This window comes from Theropithecus gelada, chromosome 5 (genome assembly GCF_003255815.1).
Source record: "Theropithecus gelada isolate Dixy chromosome 5, Tgel_1.0, whole genome shotgun sequence".
NCBI lineage: Eukaryota > Metazoa > Chordata > Mammalia > Primates > Cercopithecidae > Theropithecus > Theropithecus gelada.
The window spans coordinates 9,070,975-9,094,547 of record NC_037672.1 but is presented as its reverse complement, the minus strand read 5'-3'; the positions used below and the strand labels follow the sequence as shown (position 1 = coordinate 9,094,547).

Below are 23,573 nucleotides of genomic sequence, written 5' to 3'. Positions count from 1 at the left end.
CACCAAGTAAAGACATCTTTGAGAATTCAATGTCCAAGTTGGGGACCGATTTCTCAAGTCTGATCCTTGAGGCACCAGATCTGAGGACTGATGGATCCCCTTTCAGGTTTTCTTTGTTACCAATTAGTTTTCCCTGAAGTCAGAACAGCCCTGAACAATGTGGGTAGAGGCTTGTGAAGCAGATACACTTCTAATTTCAATCATGTAACTGCCACGTGGACTGTAGATGTGATAGGGGGATTTTATTCAGGGGCCTCAGGAATAAGTCTTCCAGCTAGAACCACCTCCAGAAGCAGTTCCTCAAAAACCTAAGAATTACCATATGATCCAGCAGTTCCACTCTTATTTACCCAAGATAATTGCAAAAGGATTGAAGCAAACACCTTCATGCCCAAGGTTCACTGCAACACTATTCATGACAGCCAGAACACGGAAACCAATCCAATGTCGATACCAAGAAAGAAACCGACATCTCCATGCAATGGATCGTTAAATCAAAAGCTGATATGCAACTATGTGGATAGAAATTGATATGAACCAGACAATTATCTTATGAAATATCCAGAATAGGCAAATTTATAGAGAGCAAGTAGATTGGAGGTGACTGGGGGTGAAGGGAGAAGGAAAACATTACTACTTAGTGGTTGCCGTTTCTTGGTGGGGTGAACTGGTTCAAGTCAGTGATAGGTGCACAACATTGTAAATGCGATTAATGTCACCAATTGTAAACTTCAACATGGTTGAACTAGAAATGTTTTGTTCACCCAGTCATCCCCGTATCCTAATACCTGCCCTCCATGCCTCTGCACCCGCAGGCCATATCAAAGAACGCCATGAATCTGGCACAGATGAAGGAGCAGACTTTGCAGCCGGAGCAACAGTCCAAGCTCAAACTTGTCTGAGGAGAACTTACAGAAGCAGGAGTCCGTGCAGAAGCACCATCAGACCTTCTTGGCGTCCATTAGGACGGTTCTCACCATGTTTGGGGAAAGATTCTGTGCCTTTGTAACAGACTGGGACACAGTGACAGCCACGGTGGTTGGGCTGACGCTGCTGGCTGGCGGGGTCTACTCTGCCAAGAATGGAACAGCCGCCGGGGCCCACTTCATTGCGACTCGGCTATGGAAACCGTCCCTGGTGAACGAGAAGTCCCGCATTACGGTGCTGGAGGCCCAGTGGCACCCCTTCCAGGTCCGCCGGCAGCTCCTCAGTCGGCCCTAGGACGTACTGGAAGGTGGTGTGCTGAGTCCCAGCCTGTAAGCGCGGGTGCGCGGCATTGTCATAGCAACAATGAACAACGAAGAAGGACGGCAGCCTGTACAAGAATGTCTTGATGTACGGGCCATCAGGCACAGGGAAGAAGCTGTTTGCAAAGAATCTTGCCCTGAACTCGGGCTTGGACTACGCCATCATGACACGCAAGGACGTGGCCCTCATGGGGCGGGAAGGCGTGACTGCCATGCACGAGCTGTTTGACTGGGCCAATACCAGCCGGCGCGGCCTCCTGCTCTTCGTGGATGAAGCAGACGCTATCCTTTGGAAGCAAGCCACTGAGAAGATGAGCAATTACCACCTCAAAGCCGCAGAGAACGCCTTCCTAAAGTAAACAGAGCAGCAACAAATTCATGCTGGTCCTGGCCAGTCACCACCGCAAGCAGTTTTACGGGGACATCCGCAACCGTATCGATAGGGTGGGTTCATTTCGACCTGCCAGGGCAGCAGGAGCGCCTGGTGAGAATGTATTTTGACAAGTATGTTCTTAAGCTGGCCACAGAAGGAAAGCAGCGTCTGAAGCTGGCCCAGTTTGACTAAGGGAGGAAGTGCCCAGAGATCGCTCGGCTGACAGAGGGCATGTCGGGCCAGGAGATCGCTAAGCTGGCTCTGTCCTGGCAGGCCAGGGCGAATGCCTCCGAGGACGGGGTCGCCTCCGAGGCCATGATGGACGCCTGCGTGCGGGAGGCCATCCAGGAGCACCAACAGAAGATATTCCTGCTGAAGGGGGAGGGGCCTGGGCGCGGGTTCGAGTGCCCCCTTCTCCTAAGTCCAAGGCGATACGCACACCTCATCGACCTGGCAGCGGACCCCTCCTTCCCCTGCCTTGCTGGCCCCTGCATTTAGGATATGCTCCTGGGTGGGGCATGGGCTGTTCCCAGGGCCTCTGTACACCAGGATGTCTTGTGCTGGGGGTTGGTCGTTCTGCCCCCCAGGACAACCCCCTCTTGTGGACACTGGCTAGGGAGGGGCAGGCCTCCGTCCTGCTCCCCAGGAGACTCTTGGGAGACACATTTTCCATCTGGCTCAGAGGAGGAGGAGGGGGAGGCTTTGCAACACAGCCCCTGGCCAGGCCCCTGGGAGGGTGGGTGCCAGCTGAGCCCCTGGGGCAGCAGGAGTGGGGCGGGCAGGGTCTTTGTTCTGACTCCCACAGCAGAGCCAGATGTGGGGGCGCCTGCTGGGACTAGACCAAGGTGGGGCAGCCTGAACACTGCTTCCAACCGTGGCCAGGAAGCAGGGAACCTGGCCAGTGTGTCTGAGGCCACACTCAGCTGGCTGGTCCAAGCCTGTGGCTAGAGCTGGTGTCTGTTTAGCTAATAAAGTCCCACAGTTGCCTCAAAAAAAAGTTTTGTTCAGGTTCATTTGAGTTTAATATTTTGGAAAAAGCAGCTCACCTACTTGGTGATGACGTGGCTGAAAAGGAAACCCACCTGGATGTGAACGGCAGATTTTCCAGACAGGGGTTACTGTCTGATAATCGAAGAGCTTAGAATTCACCCGTCTTGACAAAGCTGAAGCAACCCAGAAGTAAACCATTGAGAGCCAACGATGGATGAACAGGGCAAGCTACTGGCCAGCAAGTACAGAGCTAGATAAGAGGACCATTGTCACAGCCAGCAGGGAGAAGTACCTGCAGGAACAGCTTTGACTATTTGATAACTGAGTATAGGCTCAATGTAGTCTATCTCAACAGAATGGAAGCATCTCATGCCTCTGGCAGGGGAAGCTATTTTGAAATATACCCAGGACTCTAACAAGGATTGTGGGCTACTTTACCCGGGCCCAACCGACCCGGGGATGGGAACACAAGCTCCTGCTCTTTTGACCATTCCTGCCTCACTTAAGTATTTGAGGTAATACTTAACCAGGAGTTTTCCAAGATTAGGAAGCTCAAATCCAAGTAGCATGAGCAAGACATCTACACCTAGAACATAAGTGCAAAGAAATCTAAGAGCAAAACCTGAGTGGTATGGCAGGACATAGCCCAGGTCAGAGGAGCTGTGGAGCCTACACTCCCCCCTCCACGGGCTGCTGTGTACTTTGAGGCCACACAACCACAGGCAAGAAGAGCTCAGATGCCAGGAGGGTCAAGACATCCAGAAGGCTTTCTGGAGACGTCAGCATAATAATTCCAAGAGCCACCACCTCCCTACACCTTAGGCCTGCATGCACTTGACCCATTCCATTATGCTCAGGCATCTTTCTTCCCTTCTACCTCCCAAGATAGTGGCAACAGCACCCGTGAAGAGCACCCCAACATCTGAAAGCTTAGGGAAGAACCGCCTCAAAATCCTGGCATGCCAGCCCCCAAAGCACATGCCCCTTGTGTTCAGGGCGAGGTGTGATGTGGTCTGTTGGGAATTCGTCTGGCAGGACTCCAGTACATTCCACAGAGCACCCAACTGCTGAGAGTAATGACAACCCCAAGACAGGAAAGCAGGCACACAGGATGATGAGACAGCCCTGGTTGGGTCCACCAGGCCAGGGACTGACAGCAGACAAGCATCCTCTCCAACCCTACGAGGGCTGCATAGGGACTCTTGCCCTGGATGCCTCAAGTCAGGCTCCACTGAGATTGGCAAGGGAAGAAAGGGTTGAAAACCTCACTTCCCTTTCAGTCATTGCAGTGGGCTCTCAAGTGAGGACAGCAAACAAGGCCAAAGTTAATCTTATCTGATGACAGGGTATTCAACTACTGAGACTATAAGTAACCCCCAATCGGTGCAAAGACCACGCTCCAAAAAGGTGCCTTCCTCTATTCTCTTTGGCAACATCCTGGGACAACCCTCAGGTAAAAGAGCCCCATATCCAGCTCAAGGACATCTGTGGACAGCCTCAGGCCTCCAGGGGCCCTACAGTGAGGAAAGCCCATGAATAACCACCACCCTCACCTATATACTGATTCTGTTGCCAGTAGAGACTTAGGTATCTCCACGGACATGACTTGAACACCAGTCTGATGTAAGAGGTCAGGCGAGAGACATGGAGTTAGAGCCAAGCCCAGTGAAGACTAGTTGGAGCTGGTATGAATGAATTATCTTCAGAAATCTATGTGGGATTATGAAGTCAATGCAAAGCCACTATGATAAAACCATTCTGAAGTACTATAGATACCCTATTGGAAGAGATGAAATTCCTGTCCTAAGATCAGTTCAGCCAGAAGGCAGCCACAGCTGATGAGTTTATAACCACCTCAGGATCAAGGTCATTAGAAGTCTGGAGCTTGGGTATCAGAAGTGAGTCATCTGCCCCCTCTTCTGAGGGCCAGATCTATGAGCCACCCCTCCCTTCCCTCATCACTTCCATCTTTTCCTGGCATCTTGAGATGGAGTGCACACTGAGAAAAGGATCAGCAGGGGTATGGAATCCAGGAACATCCCAGACACAGGTGGTCACCCAGGAGCTAATAGCCTCATCCCACTCAAGGTAGAAGAGTCCTTAGCTCTTGAAGGCCCTCTATTGAGCACTCTTGTCCACCATGAAAGATGACCAGAGGAACATGGCCTCTCCCATGTGTCCCTGGTCAAACTGTCACCCTGGTGTACTTGGAATCCTGGGATCTAACAGTATGTTATTCAGCTATACTTCATAGGATACTGAACCCTAACCCTCAACACCTCCAGAAGTAGTTGTGGGATGTTTTTAGATCCTAAACAGACAAAAACAAGTGTCTGCATCAGCACTACACTCTACTTCCCTGCCTTGAGTTCCCAGTCAGGCAGCAACTACATTTAACAAGGTACAACTTTGACATTCATCAGGTGAGAAAAACCGGAAAGCTGGAAACGAGGTCATTCACATGGCATCCTTGCATAGTAGGGGATGGGGTGCAAGTTCCAGGAAAAACCTGCTTTGACAGGATTCCTGCTGTGCATCCTGTTTGAGCCCCTCTTCCCTCAACACCCAGGGACCACACCTTGAGAACGCTTCCTAGTCTGCACAGCCTAGGAAGTTGGCTGGAGATAAAGGCAACTCTCCTGGAAGCCTGAAAATTCTGATGCAAGTTAAGGACCACAAGACCAGACCAGGAAGCAGCGTTGGAAGTGACAGACTTCAAGGCTGCTGGAGGTTGTTGGAAACTCGACAGGTACCAAGTCTCCTCAGTTAATATGCTCAGGATATAATGGAGACTGTCGTGTTTCCTGTGATGACAGGCTTGGGCTCCTGCCAGGTTCCTTTCCCGAGCTAGGCCAGGTGGCCTCCTGGTGTTTCTACCTAGCCTATCTGCCTTAGGAAAAGTCTCAGCTGAATCTGCCTAGAAGGGGGTCTCTTTCCTAGCATCATGAGCCGACTTCATATCCTTCGTGGGAAGAGGACATCCCAGCCCTGGACTACGAGCTGTCAGTTTTGGGGACCCAGGCATCTGCATGCCCAAGGCAAGATTTCTGGATTAGGACATCCCCCTGGTTCAGCAGCAGACACCTTATGCTGCAGCCGCCCCACACCCCACCTCAGGGCTTGGCTCCAGGACATCTCACTTTAAAGGCAGGCAGGCAAAAAGTAGGAAAAATCCCACGTCAATTGGCATGCCCCCAGCACTCCCCGCCCCAGACAGCTGGTCAGCACCACCCATAAAAAGATACCCTGCTTGGTTATCAAGCCACAACGTCAGTCATGGGCTGTCACTCCAAGACACCAGGCAGTACACCAAAAGATAACTGAGCTTATCAGTTATCCCTTTCCAGGCAGGTCCAGGAAGGCCTTGAGGTCTACAGCACCCCCCATGCTGCACTCAGCCATCAGGATTCCACAGGAAATGAGAATCCCATGCTTAGCTTGAGAACTCCAGCCTATGTTTCACAAGGGGGCAGAGCAAGGCTACCAGGCCTAAAGCACCCCCCCATAGGGCACATCCTCCCCACAAGGGGCTAAGCGAGTGCTGGACTTGTCCGGGGTGAGATTCTCAAGTATGTGCTGCCAGTGGGATCAGGGTCACATAGGACATCTCTTAGTGAGTCTTGTCCCCATGTTCAGCCAGGTCACAAGTCTTGGTTCTATACATGTTCACTAGCATCTTATTCCATGGGGAAACATGTCCAATTACACCCCAGAACTGAGCAGACCTGGCACCCATTTTCCGAGTTTAACTCCCAAAAGGAAAGTCCTTTTCAAGGCATACAGATCCTGCCCCCCCACTGCAGCCTTTTCCCCTAGCAGCTGCCCTGCCTAGAGGGCCCCCAACCTGTGTCCACCTGCCTCGGGTCCTCATTGCCTCAGTCATAGTAGGCCAGAAGTCCAGATTTTCAGTTTATGTCCCTCAGCAATTCCAGAACATGTTCCCATGTGAGGCCTGGTAAGGGCACAGCTTGGCATCAGTTCAGTCTTGGAGTCACCAATCGACATGAGAGGGAGGGCTCAGCATAGAGCCTACCCAAACACTAAGACTCCAGAGGGCATGGATGGAGGTGGGTGGAGGGAGGCATTCCTTAAGTGAAATACTGAAGGCAGCAGCTCAACCCTCTGCCCACCTTGCTCAGGTGCCCCAGCTCTCCCAGGACAGGACTCGTTGATCTCGTCCCATCACGGTCCAGGATTCTCACACCTTGTCAGAGATGTTCAGTGGTCCTGCTCCCTCCTGTGCTGACTTGACTGCTCCCCACTGGCTCTGGACTGGCTGTGTCCTCGGGGCTGCCCTAGTCCTGTCTGGGGCTCTCCCTTCCATACCAAGGTCTTCAACAAGGAAGATGACACTTCAGAGAGCAATATGAGCCCAGCTAAAAGCCTTCCTTAAAGTGTTTACTGGAAGAGCTGGGCAGGGGAGGTTCCGTGAGGTCAGGCCATGTGACTAAGTTAGACTGTACCCTTCCCCCTCTTGGAGGCATTCCTTCTGGTTTTCTTGAACTTACCTCGAACTACATTCATTTTACATCTCATTGAGGCTGAGCATATTTCACTCAAGCCTTTCAAAAGCTGGTAGGATCCAGATGCAAGTCGACTTGTTTCTGGATCTCTTGCTTTCCCACCACTTCTTTGGACCTGCAAACATCAGGTCACATTTGGAACAAGGATACTGGCAGACAAGCAGACCATGTATCCTGAGTAAGGAGGAAAGCTGGGGCAGGTCCCTGTACTTCCAAGGCCACCTGTGTCCATCCCCACACCCCTCCCAGGCCATCTCCTTGCAGCACAGCCTTTTTAACCGACATTCCTGATAGTCTTGCAAAGGACTGGCAAAGAATTGGAGCTTAAACCAAAGCAAGAGAGCTCTGCCTCAGTCTCACCAGCACAACCACTGTCCCCCTTAAGTCACAGACCTGACCACTAAGTCCCAAGGCTGCCCACATCCAACTCCCACACAGGGTCCCAAAACTGTGTTCCCATCTTCTGTATAACCTGCTGCAGAGCGAGTGCAGCGCCCCTGAATGTGAGGATTCTTAGCCCATCTAAGGGGCCGTGAAGGATGAAGATTCCTCCCAGTGGGGCATAGCTTTCAGAGGCAATCGATCTAATGGGATCTTCACACTGCCATCATGCAGGAAGAACTAAATCTGATCCAACTGACAGCAAACAAGAGGTGAACATGTTAAACCCCAGCAGGATCTACTCAGTCCAAACTGAAAGGTAAAGAGCATTCCACGTGGCTTGCCTTCCATGTTGCCCTCTAGTGAGGGTTCTGGTGAGAGCTCACTCATGTTTACCACGTGTTGCATGGGGGAGTGTTTTATTGGGTGGGAGGCTCAGGTTTTCCCTCAGAACAGCAGCAGGCAGCTTTTCCGTAAGGATCTTCATACTGGATAGCCATCTCTGGATGGATAGCCATCTCTGAAGGGATGGGACCATTCCAGGTCCTGCAGTCCTGGCCTTGAGTTTGTCCCCCATGGCAGCCCCATCCCACATTCTCCCATGTTCCTTTTCTCTGTCTGCATCCCCTAGGATGTCTTGAGATGAGTGCTCACTGAAGGCTGCTCACACTGAGGACATTCAAGAATTTCTCTCAGTAGCGGCAACTCCGATTATGGGATAAGAAACTACTGGAGTCTCAGGCACTGTAAGGGTCTTTCCTGGTCTGGCTCATGGCACGGGAGGTGAGGGTCAGACTGTCTCATTGAGCCCCCAACCAAGTACTCCATTCTCGAGGCTCAAATGTCTCTGTATGGATTACATGGAGAAAGGCCCAGCAAAGCCCTGCTCTTTGAATTCCACAGCCACTGCCCCACAAAAGGCTGATTCTTGTAACCAGCTGATCAGCAGCCCAGCATCCCTGTGTGATAGAGACTTAGTGACAGGCAGGGTCTAGGTATACCCAGACACAGAAGGGAATCAAATAGCAGCTGCTCAGAATGACAACTAGGGTCCTGAGACAACCAAGTCAGCTCCCCTCACACTGTGCTTGACAGGACAGAACACCCAGAAGTCCCAGACTCCAGCAAGGCCAAGGCTCAAGGATGAGGTTTACAGATTCAATCTGCTCACAGCACAGCATCCAGAAGAGTTAGCCAGCCTTATGTCGGAGCAGGTTTTCTGGGTAAATGCCATCCTCGGGTCAGAGTCCATGTCACTAGGATCAGCCTCCTGAGCACTCTCCTGGAGGTCACCCTGCAGCCACACTGCATTCCTGCATCCATCTGTGTGCTCTCCAAGAGGTCACCCTGCAGCCACGCTGTGCTCCTGTGCCTACACTCGTGCCCTCTTATCAAGTCTGAACTGCCCCTTCCCAAGCACAACCCCTGCCTACGGGCAGCGTGGCTCCTCTCTGCACCACTAGCTCTGGGTGTGTGCCCTGGCTTCCCTGCCTCCTCCTCCCATTAAGCCTCTTTAGAGCCCAGAAAAGCAGAAATTGGCTCAAATTCTGACGTCTGCTGAGACAGGGTGTGAACCAGTCTGCTTTAACATTAAGGAACCCCTTTTTTTAAGTCCAGCTGCACCCTTGGACCCCAGAGCAATGTTTGGTACTCCAGCTGTTGGGGAGAGAGTCCATCATGGCTGTAACAGGTGACACCTTCAGCCAACTCAGCCCCAGGAGTTTGTGCAGCCCACATCCCAGAACAGATCAGCAGACACTCCTCTAGCCAGCCCAGGCGGCTTCCTCTCCCAACATATTTGCCTCCTGCTGCGAGATCATCAAAACAATGCTGTGGGGGCCAAGTAGGAAAGCCTCTGCCAGCTAGGAATTTCAGCCCGGGAACCGGGTTCTCCCCACCAAGACCTCAAGGGGAGGGAGATGAGGCACCAGCCCTCCAACACAAGCAGGGAAGCTCCGCTCAGGGAAGTGCACGTGAGGAAGTACACTGCACGTTTCAGGGTAGCCACGCAGACCCAGCGCCAAGACAGAAGCTAGGACAGGTAGGAACTGCCTTTACTACCCAGGCTAGCTTTTACTTCCTGCTGAGAACAGGATTAAGAGGACAAAGTGTAAGGTCACCACAGCTCCCCCGCCAGAAGGGTGGGTGGACAGTCCACCCCCACGGAAGAGGTGAGTATACTTATCCCTTCACCCTAACATCCCTGAGTAATTTCCCCTTAACAGAAACACAGCAGCTTTTCCTAAGGCCAAGTACACACCACCCAGACTCTGGCACCAGATTTCCAAAACACATCCAGAAACAGCTTGTCCTATTGGTCAATCAGGAAGAAGCTTAATCTCAAAAGCCAGCACAGTTGTGCTGAGAAATGTCAGCATTAAAAGAATGCCAGAAACAGCTAGGCTTTCTAAAAATGAACCGTGATTACCAAGTTTGGCGGAGATTTGATCTTCACACGAAGTAGAGAGCTATGATTCAATAAACAAGAATTATGAGAAAATCTAATAAGACTTCCTGAAGTTAAGGGTTCAAAGTTCTTAAATGCTCTTGACTTGTGGTTTTAAATGCAGCAATTCAGTCATCTTTTCCATGTAGGATCTACGGTTTTACCGGAGTGAAGCACTCAGCCACACACTGGCTGGTTTCCTCATCTCTACACTGGAATCACAGTGGTTAAGAGGATAAAATTCAAACTGCCGCCCAGCAGTCACTCATTCAACCCAAGTACTTACAATTAGCCTGAGAAGCATGAGAAATTATGCCCACAGTTCTCCGGAGAAGTCCCTGGATCTGCCGACTTGAGCGTGGCAGTCACCATGGCAGAACAGAAGTCATCCCTCTTGGACTCTGGGCCGACTAGTTTTCCTGCAGATTCACTAGCAGTGACCCCCTGGATCCCTGCTGCTCCATCCGCATAGCCCACATTAATACAGCTGCCAGCTGGATGTCCTGGGAGAATACGCATTCCCCAAGCTCTGCCAGTCTGTGGGACTGGATGACACATGAGCCAAACCTTTAAGTCTCTGGTGACCTATCCCTGCCAAGACATCTCTCAAAAGGCTTCCTAAGGACACTGTCAGGGAGCTGTAACGCCTCGTCTAGTCTTGAAGGCCCCAATTACATCCCCCCGCAACCCTGTGGGCTATGCTTTGACGGCCAGCCCTCTCTAGTAAGTCCCCTGATAGCCCCCCTGGCACTGAGTGGCTCACTGGGTGTGATGGTCCCGAGTGTCAACTTGACTGGATTGAAGGATACAAAGTATTGATCCCGGGTGTGTGAGGGTGTTGCCAAAAGAACATTTGAGTCAGTGGGCTGGGGAAGAAGATCCACCCTTCACATCTGGTGGGCACAATCGAATCAGCTGCCAGTTAATATAAAAAGGAGGCAGAAAAACGTGAAGAGACTGGCCTAGCCTCCCAGCTACATTTTTGTACTGTGCTAGATGCTTCCTGCCCTCAAACATTGGACTCTAAGTTCTTCAGTTTCCGCCAAGATTTCAAAGCCATCGGACTTTGCTCTCCTTGGCTCCTCAGCTTGCAGACAGCCTATTGTAGCACCTTGTGATCATGTAAAAGTTAGTACTATAACTATCGTATATTCTGTCCCTCTAGAAGACCCTAGTAACTAAGCTTGCACACACCTTGTACCTGCAGAGCAGTGGTCTGTTCCACCTGTGGTCTGCACACTTCCACTACCATGGGTTTTTTCTGCATCCCTTCAACGCAAGATGGAGCTCCAAAATGCCACTTCTACCAAGTCCTTTCAGGTCATAAGGGGTAAGGAGGCGCCCCTCTTGCATCTGAGCTTACCCACATTCTCTAGTTGGCTCAAGATTACCACCTTTTCATTCTCCCTACAAGTAGGACCTCACTTAGCGATTTGAGGTCTTACACTAGGCCATATGATTCTCTACACAGAGCAGAATAGTTGTGAGCACGGACTCGGGCACCTGGTATTCCTGGGTCCTAGTCCACCTTGGCCTTTCAGCTGAGACATCTTGGGTAGTTGTGTACTGTAATACCTACAACACAGTAAGAATTTAATAGACACATGTTGATTTGTCCCACACCTGGAGAACATTATTTGCAAAGTACCTTGATCTGTTTCCAAGTCTCAAAAGCCAGTCCTGCCAATTGTTTTTATAAGTCAGGTAGACTCCGGTGTTGAGCAAAGCTAGAGCTATCGATACCTTGGTGTCTTGGTAGACTGATAGGTGCAAGACTCACCCATATTTATACCCTGTGTGCATCTGGGTAAAGAGCTTTCCATCAGGAAAACTAGATTAAAAGCTTGTTCCAGATCAGCTCAAAAGGACAGAATGACAAGGCCAAGTCTACTTAAATTTCAAAGACTACGTGCATAAGTGACTTCAAGTAGCAGCTAATTATCAAGAGTCGCTACCTTAAGTGTTTTATCTGGTATCCTGTCAAACCAGTTTTGATCGTGTTAGTGATTGTTAGAATGGAAATGTGTATCTTCAAGGCCAAGATACCCCCCTTTAAGCCTAGACCTAATTTACCAACACTAAAGTTTATATACTATCTTAGCCCTGTTAGTTCAGCCAATTCCCTTTAACGCAAAGCATAACTTAGCTCATTATCATCCTTAACAAGCCAGAGGGCATTGGTTTGCTACCTAGTCAGATACAGCACTATGGGAATTAACTTTGGGACTAATGCCTCAACATTAAAATGAGGACCTGTTTTCATTCATGTGGAATTAAAGATAGCAAGTTGTACATCCTAAATCCAGATGTTTGTGCTGAGTAGGTAAAAAGCAGGAGACACGGGACATGGTTCCAAGGAGACAATCAGGGCCCACCTTGTGACAACTTAAGTGGTCTAGCTGCTGAGACTCGTTAGGATGACAGATCCCAGTATAGTAACACCCGGATCGTGCCATCACCTTGATATCTGCAGCTAACAGCAAGATGACCATGAACCCATACATCCTCAGTACTTGTGAGACTACAGAGGAACTTGAAAATGCAATGGATCTGTTTAGGAAAGCCTTGACTGCAGAACTTTCTCAAATAATGGGCCAATTTGCACATAAGTTGAGAGCATCACTATTTAACATGCAAAGTGTGTGGGAAAGTTACAACTTAAGTACTACCTGAAGCTACACCCAGCTGTTTCAGTGGGATAAGGGTTTCCAGGAGTACGAGGTTGTTGATACAGAAGGATCAATTCTCATGGTGCATGCAAAGCAGGCAGTCAGATCCCTTGCTACTTTGGTGGCTTCGTTTATTAAGTGACTGGCATCACCCACCACTCACCCTGTCCAAACCATAGGTTCCTCCCTGGGCTCCTTTCCTCTGACATCCAGGGCAGTGCTGTGTCCCTTGCCTGCATGTCTCAGGCTTGCTACCCTCCACAGGCCACCACTCACACTGGCCCAACTCCAGTGTCCCAGCTGCTCCATTTAACCCCACCCTCCACAGTGAGGTCAAAGTAGTGACCCCAACAAGTCAATCTGATCCACACATGCTTGCACTCCTTTGCCAAGCACATCACATACTCTATACTCTTCACATCCTTCAGACGTATCAACTTTAGACTCCTACGAGTCTCCCTGGTCTTCTCACAGGAGGGTCAACGTGTCCCCAGTTTCCACAGTGCCTCCAGCCACCTGGCATGTACACGACATTCGAGCACTTCCAATACAACCAGCCTTAACAGCCCGTGCTTTTCCTTGTAACATACCGATTTTAGAGGGGAATAGGTTACTAGTAACCAAGCTCCAGAATACTGCATTCGTGTCTGACCCTTTGGGGTTTGATAGACGTTCGGTAGACATGTGAGGTCTATACATGACTTCAGATGTTCACACACAATCCCACAGGTTGTGATACTCCAACATGATCAATATGTCCTATGTTGGCTTCAACAATTCCTCCATGGTCAAGGGTGATACTCAGACCATTTGCCTGGAGACCTCCTTTTGATGCTGGGTAGTGATGTGGAGTGGGAGAACATTTGGGAGGGCTGAAATAAGCTTTGTGAACCAAAAATAGACACGGAGTGGCTGACAGCATCAGCTCCTATGACCGAGCACTTGCAGTTTCCAAGTTTCAGATGTTACAAGGAACACTGAACGTTAATTTCACTATACTCAGCATTGGAAGACCATTCCTACAATTTGTGGAACAATGAGACCACTTTCTTATACCACCTAAAATGGGATTGAGAATCGTTTATGTAACATCCAGTGTGCCAGGTAAGCACTAGGTATGTGGCTGACCTGCCGACACTATACTGCCTCGGTCATCTCATCTGCAGGGCCAGGTCTTTCAGGGTCCACCCTTCCCTGTCCCATGTGTGTCTAGAAGCCTCCATGGTGGCCACAACTGCAGCATGTTTCCCAATAGGACATAACTACCAATTTAACAGCTGTGCCCAAATGTACCTCGAAAAGTGAACACAGATTAAAATCTTTCACAGAGTCCATGCCAGCTGCCAGATATTCCAGAATGTGCTACTTGGTCTATCAGCTTCATCCGAGTCTGAGCTCACTCGTCCAACTTCCCCCCCTTTGATGTCTTCCCCTCTTATTGAGGAGCCTCACTTTACATGAGCCTGAGTTGCCTGTGCACAGGAGGCCTTTACTATCCAATCCCAGCAATGCCATCGGGAATGACTGGAGCCTACCCAGACAGGAACAAAGCGGGGCCCGGGTCCTCGTCTAGACCTAGGCCCAAGCCAGGGACATTGAGACAGCACACTCCTGGTTGGTTTGTGGCTACCGCCATCCCTCGTCATGCCTAGAAGCAGAAGTACTTTTATGGCCACAGCAGCTGAGCTAAACTGGTCCCAGAGTCCCCAAAGGCGGGGGAAGATGTCGGAGCAACTCCTGAAATGCTCCAGTGGTTAAGGCAGCCGTGTGTTTTAAGGCCGCTGCATTAGAGCATTTTAGGATGAAAGCCAGAACCGGGGGCAGGGAAGAGTTTTTCAGTCACTTCCTTGGCGATTCCTTTGCCTGGCAGATGTAGTGCAGGCACCTGGCCTGTTGATCCAGGTTGTGCCCTAGTCCAGTTTTTCCAAGGGCTAAGTGCCCCAGAATGGGTGGCAACACTTTACAGGGTGACCATCACTGCCACTGTCAAGGTGGGTCACCGCAACGACTGCCTCTACCTTCTCCCAAGGCACTGAGGCTGCTTGTTGGGGCTTTAGGAGTAGGAGGATGAGGCAAGTCCCTGCCTTCACTGTAGGGGCCGAGTTTCATTATCTTGAAGTCCTCTATTTTCTCAGTGCGTGACCTTGTTTAGGAACAGGGTGGCTGCTGATGCAATCAGTTAAGATGAAGTAAAACTCGAACAGAGTGGGGCCCCCCACTCCGATAGGACCAGTGTCCTTTATAAACAGGAAAGTGGAGACAGGCACACAGGAAGAAGGCATGTGAGGATGAAAGCAGGGATGGGATGGTGGTCCCACAGAGGCCAAGGAGCAGGGATGCCAGCAGAGTACCAGAAGCCGGAGGGCCTGAAACATTCTCCCTCACAGCCTGGGAAGGAGCCAACCCCACCCACCTCGATCTCGGATTTCCTGGCTTCTAGAACAAAATTTGTTTAAACCACCGAGTTCATAGCACTTTTGTTATGCCAGCCCTAGCAGAGCAGTACAGCTTCCCAGCCACAAGCAGACCTGGATGACCACACAGATCCCCCACTGCTGGGATGGGCAATGTCTATCCAGAACCACCACCCACTTGGAAGCAGATCAGAGCACCTGTTCGCCACAGGCAGGCAGAGCCCGAGTCCAAAGGAGGAAAGAGCTGAACAATGAATATCCAGTTCCCTAGGCCCATCTGTAGTCGGATCCCCCCTCCCCCTACAGGGAGGCAGGAGAATGGAGGCAGGGCATCCAGCTGGGTCAGTCTCTCTCCATGGCAACAAGTGCAAGAGCCCTCTCCACTAACAATATATGTCCCACCCTGTGTTTTGCATAGAAGTTGACCCTTTGTCCACGTGTTGGGGGTAAGCAGATTATAAAAGGCAGCTAATAGCAGAAAAGTGGAAACGGCCAGAAGCCACCACCAAGGAACCAGGGGCAGCACTGGGAAGTACTGGCAGGAGCTGGGATGATCTGTGGCTGCGTCAGGGCTCAAAGACCCTCAGCACTCCCTGGAAAGAGGGCTGGGATCCAGTTGTGCGTAACAGTCTTGAACACTAACACGGTGTGGAGATCTAGGAGTTTCTTTGCTCACAGAGCGGAGGAAGGACCCAAGCGCTAGGGGCTCTGCACAAGGAGACTTCACTGCAAAAAGAGCCTCATTGACGAGAAGCTCCATATTAGCAACAGGCACTGGCACAACCCTCAGCCCAGACCCCCACGGCACCACAGGATGCCCCGTGACCACATAGCCAAGCCCCTGCACCATGAGCACACCCAAGCCAGACATCAGTGCTCAACAGCCAAGCACGTTAGCTCTGACCACACAACTGGAGGCCAGCAAAGACCCAGGCACTGTGGCCCGAGTAAGAGGGAAAGGCAGAAACACTAGGAGTCTAAGTAGCTGCCCCAAAGAGAAAGCTTTCAAACTGGAGAGCAACTGATGCTGTCCCTTGAACTTGGCCGAGAGCATGCCACTGGATACTACCTTCACTGGAAAAGTTGGTTATTTACGGGCACAATTAAAACTTACACATCTGATCTATATCCCGTTTCAGCCCTTTCGCATGTGAGGGACAGCTTAGACTCTGAAAAAAGACCTAATCCGTTTAGCTCCTCGTTGCATCACTTGCTTTTCAACTCACCGAAGTTCCAACACAAGTTCCCTTCCCTGATGTAAGATGAAGGCCAAGGGCCCACAAAAACCCAGTGTCTGGCTCACAGGAAGTGCTCGCAAGTATGAGGGTAAGGAAACTGTTCCAAGGAAGGGTCTCGGGAAAGGACAGGCTGGAGGCTCCCGACACCAGGCCTCAACAGCACCACACCAAGTCTCAGGCAGCAGGGAGACAGGAGAAGCGACTGTGTTCTATCACTCACGGGAGTTCGAGAGGAAAGAATGGGACAGAGGAATTGTGTAACTGGCCCAGAGTCCCTTGCAGCTACAGGAGCTTCGAAGTAGTACGGGACACATGGCCTTAAGGCCTCCAAGTCTCAAGGCTGAACTCCAGTCAGTTACCCCTCACCGGGATCTTGATCAGACCAGACAAGGTTTCACTGCCTGAAGGTATGGTTAAGAAATGAGGGTGACTCAAGTAGGATATATTATATTCCCTGTACTATGTTACTCAAGTTATGCTGCTTATTAGGTGTTCAGAAGTACATCTTCAGTAACTTCAAACTGAAGTTATGCCCAAGCTTCCACGACTTGCAGGGATTTACAGCTGCTGCCGCAGCTTACAGGTGTTAGGCATTTGGCTTATTTGCAAAACCCGCTTTCCAATGGGCTGCTCAACTGGAAACAAAGGTATTTACAGATAGGCCCCAAGAAGGGATCCAAGTAACGAGTTCACTCAGGGTTGGAGATAATTCTGCCAAGGCACGAAATGAGTTAACAGGTTAACACTTTTGCATAAGGTTTATGCTGGCCGGTTAAGGGTTTCGTTATCAGTCCTCTGACAAAGATCTAGCACTTCTGGCAAGGTAGCCCAATTTCAACTCTGGAGGGACAGCGCAGGCCCCACCCCAGATTTCCAGGTCAAAGGTGGGTACCAGTAGCTTCTTTTACCCTGCATTTCACCAACCTCCCTAAGTCTCAGCTAGTAACAGACTATGGACTCTTGATCCAAGCAGTGATTTGAGAATTAAGATCTGGAAAGCCTGACTGCGTAGCCAAAAGCGTTACAACATTAACTCAGGCAGTGGGCAGCCACTTCCCACCATGTTTCAGACCCTCTAGAGGCCTCACTGGCAACCACTCCACTCCCTGTGCAGATGGGAGGTGGAGGCGGCAAGACTGGCTTAAGGTGGTAGAGAAGGGTGATTTACTCCAGGGACACTCCGGAGATGAAGCTTTGAGTATGACTTGAGCTTACTTATAAAGCAGCAGGGACAGGCCTGGGAAAGGGACTGAAATTCCTAGAGGGGCAGGCTGCAAGAAGGCAGGGTCAGAGACAGGCTCCCCCCGCCCCCATACCCAACAGTCCTTAGGGTGGGAGTTCAGTCCACAGGGTGAGCTAGAGAGAAGCAGCACTACCCTTGCACAGGGCGCTTCCTAGGGGGTTGATACAGTTGAACAGGAAAGAGAAAACCCCCTTTTCCTCCGAGCCTGGACAAAACAGGGTTGAAAGTGAGGAAGTAGCCTGACAGGCTTTGTAGGGAAGTTCAGAGCTGTCCTGTGGCTTTGTTCCTCCCTGAAGCTTCCAAGAGCCTCACAGATCTCTAATGTATTTGCAGTTTACTGCTCTAGAAGCCAGGACTCAGGTAGAGCATGCTCAGAACAAGGTGCATTCCAGGAGGCCACATGCCCCCAGTGTTTGTCTTACATAAAAGCCTTCAGGAACCAACTCGAAACTTGTTTTCCCTCCGACGGGAAGCTGTCAAACAGCTCCTTAGCACCTGAGACCAGTTAGTGGTTTGCTAATTGTGGTTTGCCTGAATTACCCAATTCAGTTGGAGCTAGTTAAACAGCACGCCGTTCATAGATCAGGCACACCTGCATTGTTTCAAATTGTCTGGGTGGGCCCTGCACCAAGTGCTTGAGAAACAGGGTCCCTGCTCTCATCTCGGCAGAAAGGGGAGTCGAGACACTGATGAACCCCGTAGTCAAGTAAACCAGTAACAAACCGAGTATAAGCTTGAGGGTGGACTGGCCCTTAAACTGAGGTATCAGTGAAGACCCAGAGATAGGTACCAGAATGACCCAGGGAGACGGTCTCCTTGAGCCAGGCAGGGCCTCGGCACACCAGTCTCAGAAGCCCAGAGGGGATTGTGTTCGGTCTCTAGAGATCCAGGCTACCAAAGCTTAGCAGGCTTTTAAGGTTACCCTGGCTGCAGTGAAGGGCTCCAAGCAGATGCCGATAAACTGGTCAGGAAGTGGTTAGGATAACCCAGGTGAAGGAGAGCACTGAGCAGCGCTGTACTAGAGAAAGATTCCATAGATGCAGAGGTTTCTAAAGCAACTAGATTTGGTGAAGGCTTTAACATAAGTCAGGGGGGTGGGTGAGATTTCTGGTCAGGGCAGCTGGAGATGCAAGGACACTGGTCACTGTCAGAAGGGGCACCTCAGATAAGTCAGCAGAGGGGAAGGCAAAGAGGTCTTATTCTGGCTGTGGTGTGGTGTGAGTAGGTGCCTTTCAGACCTTCCTATGGAGCTTCCCAGGAGACAGCTAGTCCCAGAAAGGGCCACAGAAGTAGCTGAGTCTCCAGAGATGTGAACCACTGGCATATGCAGACCTCTCAGGATCCCCCCCCCCATCCTATTAGGGGGTTAATGGCAGATATCTGAGAGCAACTCAAGCATATCCTGGCAGTGACCCTTACCGCTAGACATCTGACAGCAGCTTAGCCCACACCCTGGGAATGCAGGCACACCTGATCTGTATCAACTGCTTTATGAAGAGCAGTTCTGTCCAGCCGACTGCTCTGAACCACCCTGTATGCCAGTCCCCTCCATACACCGTATGTGTTTGTTGGCTCTAGGTCTCTTCAGCCTCTGGAACATGGTGCCATCCCTATTGAATTCAGTTGGGGTACAGCACAACAGGGTACACTAAACAAAAGCATGAGTGGGGGACTAGGGGAGCCCAAGGAATAGGGCTGGACCCACAGGAAACATGGTTCAAGTGTTAGAGCTCCTACATAGCTGAGAACACCAAACTGAATTCGTCCGACAAGGAAAAGCCCGGAACGTACCCTAGTGTTCCGCATTTTTCAAACTGCAGATTTCTTGCCACGTTCACAGACTCAAATGACGAAAAGCAAACAGCTCCCCCACCCCCCACTCTAAAACCTCTGCAGCTCCAACACCTAACTTCCTTTCAAGCTAAAAAAATAAGCTGTAGAGCCCAGCAGCTGGTGGCGTGGGAACGTTTTACTCAAGTTTGACTCATTTTCAGTGTGAACTCCGGCAAGGCTTTATGCACAGGTGTAAAGGTTACCAGCTTGCAAGAGCTTGAAGTTGGTCCTTAGTTTTCCTAACAGCCTTGTTACAAGAATGCACTAGCGGCGACTGCAGTTATATCATTTGTTCTAAGGGTCTCATATTAAGGTGGTTTGATAAGTTCTAAGTTACCGGAGCAGATAGTCCCAGCTTGTAGGCCGCTACGTTTGCTTCAGGAATCTTCTGTACAAAGACAACATTCTCCACGGCCCCTCAAGTTCGCAAAGCTACCTTCATATCCGTTACTTTCTGATTTACTTCCTAATTAACGGTTGTGGGATGGGGAGTGGGGTCATCCCTTGGAGCATCTCCCAGGTGTCAGTTATTGAGACAATCAGTAACATAGGAACGGGGAAGGAGCAGCAGTGTTTGCAAAGGATTGAAGCTGCGATTTAGAATAAGCCAGGTGACACTTAATATTTGAGCAATACTCTCGAAGTACATAGCAGTCACCCAAGTAGATCTCCGGGAAGATAGTTTCAGGAAAACAGCCTCCGAGGCCAGTACCCAAGGCAAAGATAGATTGGGGGGGGCGGGGGGAGTAGGGACTCTTAAGTGACCCGGAGACTATCACCCAGAGCCTAACGGGCCGTTTATCAAGACTAACTTCTACTTCATGAAACTTGGAGCCCCTACAGACAAGTTGAGAAAGATTTTTCTACTTAGAAAGGATCACTCAGCTACCTGGAGAACAGGTGTGAGACTAGGAGACAGGCAACATGACCACTAACCCAGGTGAGCCACAAGAAATACTCTACAGAAGTAGGTCGCAACAGACCTGGATACAACCCTAAGCAGAACATACCTTCCAGAGTAGAGGAAAGTAGGAACCGCTCAGCGTGGGTTTCGCAACATTTAGCTACCCCCAAAAAGTGCTTTGCTTTCTCCTGCTTTTACAACCCTCCTAGCCCCCACAGCCCCGACAGAAAACTTACACCCACCCTACCGAAAAGTGAGACTTGAAGCTTGGACGCTTCACAGCCTCCGCTCTCCCCCAGCAACTAAGCCACTGCCCTGATTTTACAAGTGGGGCTTATTGTTTTGCTTTCTTAGGAAATAACCCTTAGCTTCCTTAAAAGTGGCAGCTTCCCCGCCTCCTCCCCAACGCCTTTGGCTTTTAAAAGTTTAACTTTTAGAGAGAAACAGCACGAGTTCAGGCCTAACAAAGAGCAACCCCTACGTTCTTGTTGCCAGCAACTACTTCAAGGAAGGGCACTCAACCGTGCTTTTAAGAAAAAAAAAATCCCTCTCCTGCTTACAAAACCCGAGCAGTAGGAGGGCTGGCGGCTCGTGAACGCCCGGAGCCAGTAAGGAGAGCCCGGGGAGAACCCGCCAAGCAGTCACAGGTACGGAAAAAGTTTGTCCAGGACCCCACCGAAGCCCACCCGTGCTTTCAGCGTCTGTAAGACTCCGCAAAGAAGTTTCCTGCAACCCAGCCTCTCCCGCATACCCCAAGCAGCTTAAGACGTACTCTCCCCATCCCCAGGAGCGTTCTGACGCTGCCGGCCGCCTGCGCCGCCTTTTCAAGGGTCCGCGGGCGTGTTGTACGTCACTTCCGGGGCGGGGCAGGCATGGCGGGGGCGGGGCCGGCGGGGGAGGGGAGCGCCAGATCCGCGCAGGCTCGCCGGCAATGCAGCCGCCGAGCTGAGTGCTTGACTATATATGGTCAAAGCTGGGGGCGAGCCGCGCGCGGGGCCGCGCTTCCGGGTTCGGGGCGTCCGCAGCGGCAGCGCGCAGGGCAGGCGCGAGCTGGCCTCGGAGCCCCGGCTTCGGACCGCCCACTCCACGCCCGGCACGCCCGGTGCCGCCTTCCGGCTCCAGTCCCCGGGCTCGGCCTCGGCGAGGTGTAATTCGCAGCGCGGGCCGGCCCCGGAGGCTCTCGGCGAGCGCGGCGCGGTAACAAGTGGGCGAGGATGCCGTACGAGATCAGTAAGTGCCGCGGCGCGGGGCCCCCGAGCGGCCGGGTGCTGCCCCGGCCCCGGCCCCAGAGCCCTCGGCGCGGTGCGGTGGAAGGGGGGGGGGGGGGCCCCGGCGCGGGGGGGGGGGGCGGGCGCCGGCCGGAGGCGTGGCGGAGCCGCTGTCTGGGGTGCGGGGCGGGACCCCCGCCGAAGGGGGGGCGCCCCCAAGTTGGCGCCGTGGGCCGAGCCGAAGGAGCCCCGCTGCCCCCGAAGGGCCTGGACCTGGGCGCGGACCAGGAAGTCGTGCGGTCCACGGAGCTCGTGGAAAGTGGAGGCCGCCCTCCCGGCGCAGTCAACAGGTGACCGGCTGAGACCGGTCCGGGTCCCCTTCTTCTCCCTTCTGTCCCCGCCGTCCCCGCCCTGCTCTGACGTGCCCCGCCGCATTTGTATCTCTACAGAGAAGGTGTTCGCCAGCCTCCCCCAGGTGGAGAGGGGCGTCTCCAAGATCATCGGCGGCGACCCTAAGGGCAACAATTTTCTGTACACCAATGGAAAGTGCGTCATCCTAAGGAACATCGACGTGAGTACCCCCTCCCCCGGGCGCGGTTCTGCTCCGGAGCCACCTTGGGATGGGGGAATTCACCTTCCCCTTCACCCCTCACCTCCTGCCCATTGGCCGGGGAGGGTGAAGGCGCCACGCCCCCTCTATCGGTAGCCACACCTAGGAGCCCCGGAAGCCGGCTTCAGATTCACCCAGGTCCCTTTCTCCTCTTTCTTGGTGAGGAAACTGAAGCTTAGTTTGTTTCTTTATATGGTCATAGCACCCTGAAAGCGCCGAATCGCCTCTGATCTCGGAAGCTAAGCGGGGTCAGGCCTGGTTACTACGTGGATGGGAGATTAGATTAGTTCATTCCTTAAAAGCAAGGGCTCCGGATTTGAGAGATCAGACTGACCCAGTCGGCCGCTGCATGACCTTGAGAAGACTGGCGATTTGGGCCTCTCTGAACCCAAGTTTCCTCATCTGTAAAACATGATGAGATGATGACCACTTCCACTTCCCCTGCTGGCTGGGCGGATGGAATGAATGAGCTGATGGCGTCCCTCAAGCCCAGCGGTGCCTGGTGCACGTTGAGCCCTTGCTGGATGGCACTCAGCTAACTCTGTTAATACCCTGGTCTTCCAGTGTGGCAGAGCCCGGACAAACACCCACGTCTCTGGGCCAGCCTGATCTGCCACCATGGATCTAAGCCCTAAAGCAAAAACAAGAAGTGGTGTGTTCCCATGAATCATGCTCTGCAGGCCTCCAGTACCCAGGCTGAAAAGGCTTCTAGAGCCAGCTCCTTGGGAAATCCTTGCAAGTTCATGTTATCCCTCTGTAATTGTTGGGGTGACCCAGTCTGTCAGCCTCCGTCCCTTCCTGGGTTACACACTTAAATTTTGCTTCTCCCTTCCTCAACCTGAGTGATGGAATTGTGGGAGGGAGTTGGAGGTGCCCACCCGGCCATTGGGTGATTTCTCCCGTGCTGTGCTTAGTGGAGTGGCTGGCACAAAGGTGTATGAATTGATTGATTCTATAGGCCATAGGCATACAAGGGTTGTCAACTTAAAGTCAGCCTGATTTCCCTTGGTAGGTTGGGACTGTTGGTCAGACACACTTGTCCTCCAGGAGGCCAGCAACTGACTGAAGGAAGGAAGGGGTCTTTGGGCCTCAGTTTCCTTTGCTGTGAAAGGATAAGCCTCTTGGTCTGAAGAGCTGCTGGCACTGCCCCCATCCGTCTCCTTAAGCCGCTGCTGTTCCTCTGCTGGAAGACAGAGCTCTGGCCGGGCGCGGTGGCTCAAGCCTGTAATCCCAGCACTTCGGGAGGCCGAGACGGGCGGATCACGAGGTCAGGAGATCGAGACCATCCTGGCTAACACAGTGAAACCCCGTCTCTACTAAAAAATACAAAAAAAAAAATAGCCGGGCGAGGTGGCGGGCGCCTGTAGTCCCAGCTATAGGGAGGCTGAGGCAGGAGAATGGCGTAAACCTGGGAGGCGGAGCTTGCAGTGAGCTGAGATCCGGCCACTGCACTCCAGCCTGGGCGACAGTGCGAGACTCCCTCTCAAAAAAAAA

The 23,573-nt window shown here is 51.8% G+C and overlaps 1 protein-coding gene and 1 pseudogene across 5 annotated transcripts in view; both read left to right on the top strand.

Moving 5' to 3' along the window:
- The first annotated feature begins 797 nt into the window (after window positions 1-797).
- Window positions 798-2,617, top strand: LOC112625223 (annotated as a pseudogene). Its single transcript, XR_003119545.1, has one exon. The product of XR_003119545.1 is annotated as an ATPase family AAA domain-containing protein 3C pseudogene (transcript).
- Window positions 2,618-21,113: 18,496 nt separating this feature from the next.
- The window catches only part of WDR1 (WD repeat domain 1), a 45,171-nt gene continuing 42,711 nt past the window's right edge, over window positions 21,114-23,573 (top strand). For 2 of the 4 annotated variants that reach the window (XM_025385828.1, XM_025385829.1), the window contains exons 1-2: window positions 21,154-21,491; window positions 21,919-22,040. In XM_025385828.1, the coding sequence (XP_025241613.1) occupies window positions 21,476-21,491; window positions 21,919-22,040 (138 nt within the window). In that variant the 5' untranslated portion in view covers window positions 21,154-21,475. Of the gene's footprint in view, window positions 21,492-21,918; window positions 22,041-23,573 lie in introns of all 4 variants that reach the window. The other 2 variants (XM_025385827.1, XM_025385830.1) reach the window with 2 other exon arrangements.